This window comes from Pithys albifrons, chromosome Z, assembly GCF_047495875.1.
Source record: "Pithys albifrons albifrons isolate INPA30051 chromosome Z, PitAlb_v1, whole genome shotgun sequence".
NCBI classification, from domain to species: Eukaryota; Metazoa; Chordata; class Aves; order Passeriformes; family Thamnophilidae; genus Pithys; species Pithys albifrons.
Window position 1 is genome coordinate 75,044,321 of NC_092497.1, and position 8,116 is coordinate 75,052,436.

General features: G+C 39.8%; 1 protein-coding gene across 1 annotated transcript; it reads right to left on the reverse strand.

Annotated features, from left to right (window-relative positions):
- Positions 1 to 661: 661 nt before the first annotated feature.
- QNG1 (Q-nucleotide N-glycosylase 1) lies at positions 662 to 7,886 on the reverse strand. Its single transcript, XM_071580474.1, has 4 exons — positions 7,504 to 7,886; positions 6,274 to 6,533; positions 2,276 to 2,471; positions 662 to 1,015 (listed from the first exon to the last, which is right to left on the reverse strand). The coding sequence occupies exons 1-4, from the start codon at positions 7,838 to 7,840 to the stop codon at positions 783 to 785; spliced, it is 1,026 nt and encodes a 341-aa protein (XP_071436575.1). The 5' UTR covers positions 7,841 to 7,886; the 3' UTR covers positions 662 to 782.
- Between the last annotated feature and the right edge of the window lie 230 nt (positions 7,887 to 8,116).

The following is an 8,116-nucleotide window of genomic DNA, read 5'->3' on the forward strand; positions in this document are numbered from 1 at the left end:
GGAATTTCTTCACACAAAGGGTGATTGGACATTAGAATGGGCTGCCCAGGGAGGGGGTGGAGTCACTGCCCCTGGAGGTGTTCAAGGAAAGACTGGACGTGGCTCTTACTGGCATGGCCTAGTTGACAAAATTGTGCTAAGGTCATGGGTTGGACTGGATGATCTCAGAGGTCTTTTCCAACCTAAATGATTCTGTGATTTTGTGACTCCTTCCCACCCATGGGGAGTTAGTGTCCCACCCCTCCATCTCACTGGGGGCTGCTCACACCAGTGAAAACACAGACGTACACTGTGTCACATCTGTCACCACATTGTTTATTAGACGAATGGACTGGTTCCACTCTCATCTCTGAACATGCACTGAGCACCTGCCATCTCTGTGCAGGTGTGAGAGGGGACGGGCAGGCACCAGCCAAGGAGGCGGCGAGCTGCACTGCAAGTGCACACACACACTGGGGTGTGCACACAGGCAGGTATCCACACAGACACAGAGCTCAACGCAGGAGTCATAAACCCTGCGTTAACATGGGTTGTCTGGCAAAGTTTACACTGCTAATTCCAGTCAGGACAAGCAAAAGATTAGAAGAAGCCGTTGGGGGGGGTGGGGGGGAGAGTGGAGGGGGAGGGGGCAGGAAAAAAGGCAGCAAAGCAAGATGATACATCACCAGCAAACAAGCATTTGATTTAATCAGTTCCAAATTCGTCCATGACAAACCACCGTACAAAAAGCAAAACTGCAGTGCAAAAGATAATGCAAGAATACAACAGCTATCAGACAGAACTTAGTAATATATGCACCGTACTCGGTGAAATGGAATGTCTTTCATCTCTTCCCTGTGATCTCTGGCATAGTCCCAAAGATAATAATCCAGTAAAACCGCATTGATCTTTTCATGTGTGTCCTGACCCTTCTTCTGATAGAGCTCCTTCAACTTCTTACAAATCAATTCACAACACCAAATAGAACAGCCACGGATCTCTACCTCCTCTTTGTCTCCAGATTGGAAAATTGTTCCTGCAGACACAAGAGACAGCAATCTATTTACATGCAAAAGACAGAAGGACAACGACTGCCTGAATTTATTCATTTTTTCCCCCTCATATTTATTCTCTTCCTCATATTTATTCTCTTCTAGGACTCCAGCTGCCATCACTTACACTAGAACCGTTAACAGTCATATTCTAATGATTGGTTTAATTCTACCATATGCACTTAAAAGTTTACCTCCCATTCAATTAAAACAACATCCTGTATTCTAAGGAACTGCTTTTAGAAAAGAACAGGCAATACTGCACATCATATGATCATTTCTCTGCTTGTGGAGACAAAAGGACAGTCTTTTATTACAGTATACTTTATAGTTAATATATTTTATAGTTTTGTTTTCTGCCAGGATCACTCTATTTTAAGATTTTAAAATTAAAAGAAACACTACCCTCCAAAACTTAATGTAAAAGGAACCATCAGAATTACTTGAATGGGAATGTTCTCACTAGGATTCATGGAAAGATAAAATGGATATAAATGGTCAGCTTAGGATATAAGTACACACATAGACGTATATATATATTGCCGTTCTATTAAGATCCATGGACAGTTGCATTCATCTGTTTATCTTGCGGAGTAATTTTGAAAGTAACACCATCCTATCTCTAAATACAGTCATTTTAAAGTGGAAGAGGGATTAGCTTTTTTTTTTTGTTATTCACTAAAGTTCATGCTTCATCAGTACTGGAAGCTGGAACCATCCGTAAAACTGAGACTCTAGTCATATGCTGTTAACTTCATTTAAAGCAGTATTTTTTAATGGACCCTTATAATATTGTTTTGCTTGTTAATTAGCAGTTCAGTACAAATAAAGATGAATTCCCATGCTTTTACATTCATCTCTGAGTTAATGAAATCACTGCTTCTTTTACATGACCCTCAAAAATCACAACTATTCTCATGCTGCAACGTGGTTTTAGCAACAGCAGCTCTTCAAAAACCTGAACATCAACTACCTTAGAGTTTCTCTAATCCTCCCTTACCAATGTTTAATCCACAGAAAAGTCAAGTCTTTACAGAAAAGTAACCTTAAAATCTCATTCAAGATCATTGTTGGGGAAAAAATTCCTGCATGTTACCTCATCACTATGTAAGAAATTCTTGTTCCCTAAAGAAAAAAGGTACACAAAACCCTTACATGGACAAAACATTACATTTTAGAACTAGCTTTAGTCTACCACATCAAGAGGGGTAACATTACTTAATATCAGTAAGGGCAGAACAAACCTTTGCGTAATTTCTTCATTAATTCTTCAGAATACTTCATCGCTTTTAAGTGAACAAGAACTTGAGGAATTCTATAGTCAGCAAAAATTGTCAGACTAGAAATATCATCAAAAGAGCCATCTCCTGTGCCTTCTAATACACTCCATGTATCAGCCACAAGTATTTGTGCTCGTTTGTAGAAAGACACCTTCTTTTTCTGAAGAAAGAAATTTATGGATTATTTAAGTGCCTGAAACATCAAGAAATACAGTGAATAACATGTAGTTATCCTATGGTTAAGCGTGTTAGTTAACTAGAACAGAATAGAAGAGCAACACTCTCAAACACCTTAAAATATAAACAATCCAAACTGCACATAAGAATTATGTGGAATTCTCATAAATAAATAAAAGAATAATATAACAGAAGTCATTTGCAGTGGAATAAAAACTGTTTAGAATATTCTTGGATCTCAGAACACATTCATGTTGCTTTACTTCCACTTGGCAAATGCTGTAGCTGAAAGTCCAGCAAACATTAATTTTCAGACACTCTAGCATTCATCCAACCTTTTAGTTTGACATGAGAAGCATAACAGGCATGTGTTGGATTAGACAATTAAAACATTTTACTAATCCATTTGTCTGTAATATTAAGGAAATAAAATTTTAGGAAAACTTAAATGAATGCTCCTATATGTTGTGCAGAGGAAAGAGGAAAATTAATTCCAGTGAAAGATGTACTTCCACACATGATATTTTCCTAGACACTATGCGTGGTTCTAGTTTTGTCACAAACTTTTTTGTTGTTACTAATCCTGATAATGATTTACAAGTTTTTGTGACTAGACAAAAGGGTAAAAACTGATTACATGCTATAACCTCTAAGCTGCCGAGGTTTTCACACTATGATGAACAATATGTGTCACTGTAAATCTGCATCTTTAAGAAAAAAAGTATTTGTTTCCCTCCATTTATAGCTTTTGACAATACGTGCTAAACTACATTTAACTGCAATGGTTAATCTGAATTACACATAGGTGGCAATTCAACTTATTTTCAGTCTTATTCTGCCACCTTACTGCCACCAAAGTTTAAAAATGGCATTTTTTTCAGCTAATGTAATTTTACTTTATTGCTAAGATGATACAGCTATTCCTGATAGCAAAAGATATTTTTTGTACTTAAATGCTATTCTCAAAAAACACTGGGAACAGAAGTCCAACTACATTTCACAGAACAGTTTCTGTAAACCTACTCAAAACTCCTGTCATCCCTGTGCCTCATTCTGCACCTGAAACAGATGCACAAACTTACTTCTGGAGAACATATACAATTTTGTATGCTAAATGTCAAAATACTACTTAAAACATCACAACAGGAAGTAAATAACTAATAGACCAATTTTTATCATAGCTCCTACTGCCCCAAAGCAAGGGTGTTCTTCTTTCATAGCATTAAGATTTTTCCAATATAGGAAAGAACTGATTGTCTCCAGCACCACACCATTCTGCAAGAGCAGAAGGCAGCAGAATTCAAACGGAACATTTCATTTCATGCTGCAATTTAATTTGGAAGAAAAATGCTGTCTAGGACTCATCGCCGAGCCAATGGATTTATAATTTTATTGTTTCAATTGTTAATTTTTATGCTGCACAGAACTCATGAATTTATATAAAATTCTCAATATGAAAAAGCCTACTAAACATTTCTAGTAGATTTTCCCATAATTATTTTCAACAGGAAGCAAGGAAAGCATTAGGTGGATGATACCACATCTCAAAGAGGAAGCACTTCTTTATTGTGTGGGTAACCCAGCACTGGAACAGATTGCCCAGAGAGGTTGTGGAGTCTCTCTCACTGGAGATATTCAAGAACTGTCTGGACACAATTCTGTGCCATGTGCTCTGGGATGATCCATCCTTGAGCAGGGGGGTTGGACCAGATGACCCACGGTGGTCCTTTCCAACCTTATCCAGTCTGTGATTCTGTCCGTGAAAGACAGTACAATTTGTAAAAATCCCTCAAATTTTTACAACATGGCAATACAACTATGCTTTTCGGTTTTTTTCCCACAACACCCTTCCTTTCTAGGAAAAGCTACCACATACAGAGACTTACATCTTCTCTCCAATACAATGTGCTAGTATCAAGGGATATATCTAATTATGTCCTACTGATATTAGAGGAAAGGAGAAGTAATGTGTTGGCAAACAGCAAAATGTGATAGCACAGCTAGTAAAAAAACCCCAAAGAATAGGAGGATCATGAGAATTTTACAACCTCAGTCCCAGGTGATGGTAACTAAAAGATAAATACATGCAATGTCAATGACTGGAGGATCAGAAAGGACTCCACTATGTCTATGTCAGAACACAAAACCCCTGATATGTGAGTATAATGTAGTCTAAAATTTAAAATTCTGTTGGGAATCAAATGCAGCACAGCATCTAAATATGAACTATCCACCCAAGGAGAAAACAATGGTTTGAAGATTTTGGTTTGGGTTTGCATTTCATTTTTCAGAATAAACAAACACTGAAAATTTCTATAATTATACATGTAATGTTTTAAAATATTTTTGTATGACTTTGGAAAAGCATATAGCCAAATAATTGTGTTAATTTTAGAACTTCCCCTAGAAGGTCAGAATTTAGGGCAGTTGTAGCGTTCTGTGACAGTATGATGCTACTGTGGAACTTTTTTTATAACCATGTTTGAAAAGTAATAGTTTGCTCTTGGGTATCTCACCATCTTTCCAGTTCCCTCCTAACCCTTTACTGAACACGAAGTCTTACTTGTGAGAGCTCAACCTGCTGCCAGAGAAATGACATTGATGATGTGATCCATGTCACCATCTTCAAAACACACATCTTGCTTAGTGAAAGCAGAAAAACAGCTTCCATATTCATGCAACAGGCCTTATTACTATGTCACTGCTTAGGCTCTGGGGTCATTTTTGGAACACCTTTTCACTCTGCAGTCTGCTGCTGCTTTTAGGGAGGCTTGCTTTATAAAGCACTCACATTCATGTCATGAAACATAAGGTCAATGAATACAGTCACTATAAAGATAAGAAAAAAACTCATCACTTTACTTGGAAAATATTTCTTTTGATCATAAAAACTGTCAATATATTACTTTGTATGTTAAAAACCCCAGATAAATTAAAACAATAGCATCAAAGATGTTTTAAAAAGAACTTGTTATTTTTCATGTAAACATTTCTTACTTCATAGCAGGAGACAAAGGAAAACAAAATCATACCACCTACTGAAGGACAATAAATGCAGTTAAGTTCAGAGCTCCAGTGATGGGTATTCCAAGGAGCTACCTCCAAAAGACTGCACAGATTTTGTTAGTATAGGCTGCACTAAAATAGTCTTTTGGACTTTATGATGCAATAGCTGAATACTACTGAACATGCAACTGAGCACAGGTGCAGCTACGTACCTACCGATGCTAAAAGCATATCTGTATAGGAGAAACGGGGAGACGGAAAATACCAGATGGACTTTGTTTACTTCCTATCAGTTTCTTCCAGGAAAACAACACCAAAAAGCTTCAGTATACTGCCAGCATTAATAAAAGTATGCAGGGGGGCGTGTGTCATTTGTGCAAGGCATATTGAATTAACAACAGTTAAGAGGGTGGAGTCCCAGTAGCTGTACATTAATTCTACCAGTTTCATTTCCTTCATTAGCTGTGGAGAACCTCAAGGTAAAAGAAGAAAGATGGGGGCAGGAAGGTTGGCAGCAATTCAAGCAAAAGAGAAAAAAAGGGGAAAAATACTCTGATTTTTCAGGCAGGAGTTATCTCAAATATGAGCACAAAGAAGGCATGATCTAATTTGGAATTTGGAATATATTAAAATAAAGACAGAGACAGCATATTAAACAAAAGGCACAACTCCGGTGGTGAAAAAAAAAAGTTACCCTTTTCATGTCTAGTTATGAACAATCAAGTCTCTTACTGTTACTAAATTGCACGACTGTTTTCACAGCTTTAGAAGTAGCTCACCTCAAACAGAGCTTCATCTCTGTAAGAAGGAAAATTTTCCAGTATGAGACGTAGTAGTTTCTGAGCACTCTTCTCGCTCATTTTAACACAGCTGAGGAAAGAGCCTCCAAACTTCTCTAACAGAACTATTCCACTTTCGTTTAGCACCCGATGTCTTTCTTCAATCAAGGGTATAGGCACTTCTGTGTCAGAGCGAAATACATGCCTAACTTGGTCAAGGGTCATGGTGGCAAAGTAAGATGCGCTGGTGATAGGTATTCCTTCAAAAAGTCAAAATAAGACGTTTAGGTTATTAGAACATATCCTAGGACCTAACACATTGGTCTGCTACATATGAAAGTACTTGTACAGAAAGATCTGAAAAGTCTGTCAACTCTTACAATCACCCTAGTTTTCAGTGATAACTGCACTCACAGAGCTGCTCAAAACAATTTCCAAAATACAACGATACTTAATTTTAGTATGTAATTTTTCCAAGCTGCTTAGTCTTCGTATTTTGAGTGTGTTGTTTACATAGCATGCTGGCAAATATAGTTAGTAATATTGCTAGTGTAGTCGGTATAGGTCTGTTTTCCCTTGGATTCTAATCCCATTGTGCATTTACAGAAAGCGTCTTAACACTAATGCCCCCTTAATTTACAACTATGCATAAAATTAATTAAAACTTTCATCGATACCTACAATCAGGTTGGGGTTATTTTCCCTGAGGACAACAACAAGATTGAGCACTGAAGTACCAGTTTTAAATACAAAACTTAAAAAAAAAAACTTTTTAAATAAGAAACTTTAAAATACTGGGTTAAACCACTGGTTTGAGGGCCATACGGGTTTTCAGACTTACTGGAGCTGCTCTGGTATTAGATTAGCCCAGAGGATTCTCAGCTTATGTCTCATTTTTTTATTTGTCACGGAAATATATGAATTATCTTAAGCACACACGTGAAATAAACGAAGTCACGCATAGCTGACTAAGAGCAAGCCTTAAAGTCTTTCGACTGGAGTCATAATCTGGTCAGGACCACGAGCTAAGTAGCTTCAGTACGACGGCATTTTGGAAGCCCTTGCAGTTACCTCCCCCAAGCTCCACGGGACTGCCTGCAAACACAGAGCTACCGAAACTGGGAGAGAGCAGCACTTCGCGAGACGTCTCCTTCAATTCCACCCTCCACGCTCGGCTCGTGTCGGCCCCGGCCCCGCCCGGCCCGACCCCGCTCCCCGGCGCTCACTGACCCTCGTCCAGGGCCCTGTTGACGGCGGCGCAGAGGGACCAGTAGCCGCTGTAGGTTTTATCCTTGTACTTCACCAGGTACTTCTGCTGCTCTTGCTCGGACCAGAAGGAAAAGTTGAGGGTGTCCACCAGGAACACCCAGTCCACCGCCTCCTTGTCGGTGGCGCGGGGGTTCAGCTCGTGGAGGCTCTTCCACCCCGCCAGCCCGAACTCCGCCGCCGCAGCTTTGTCAAACAGGCTCTCTGCCACCCGCCGCGCCCCGTCCTCGTCCACGGAGACATCCTTGCTGTGGTCAGCTATGAACTTGGCGGACTCCAGAGGGGACGGGAACACGGCCATGCTGCGCAGGAAGCCCGCCCCGCCCGCGGGACGCAGGAAGCAGCGCGGGCCGGACCCCGCCGCGCGCGCGCAAATCCCGCCAAACCGCAGCACTACACACGCTCAGCTCCCAACAAAAATTGGCGTGCTGGTACTTGAACTTTCTTTCCGAATTGAAGCAGAAAGGAATCAAACTAACGACCGTCCACGACAGCACTCTTCCGTACATACGCAAGGCGGAAGCACACAGAAAAATTCGCACGTTCCAGTTAACTCGCATTTTGCCCCAAGCCTTTG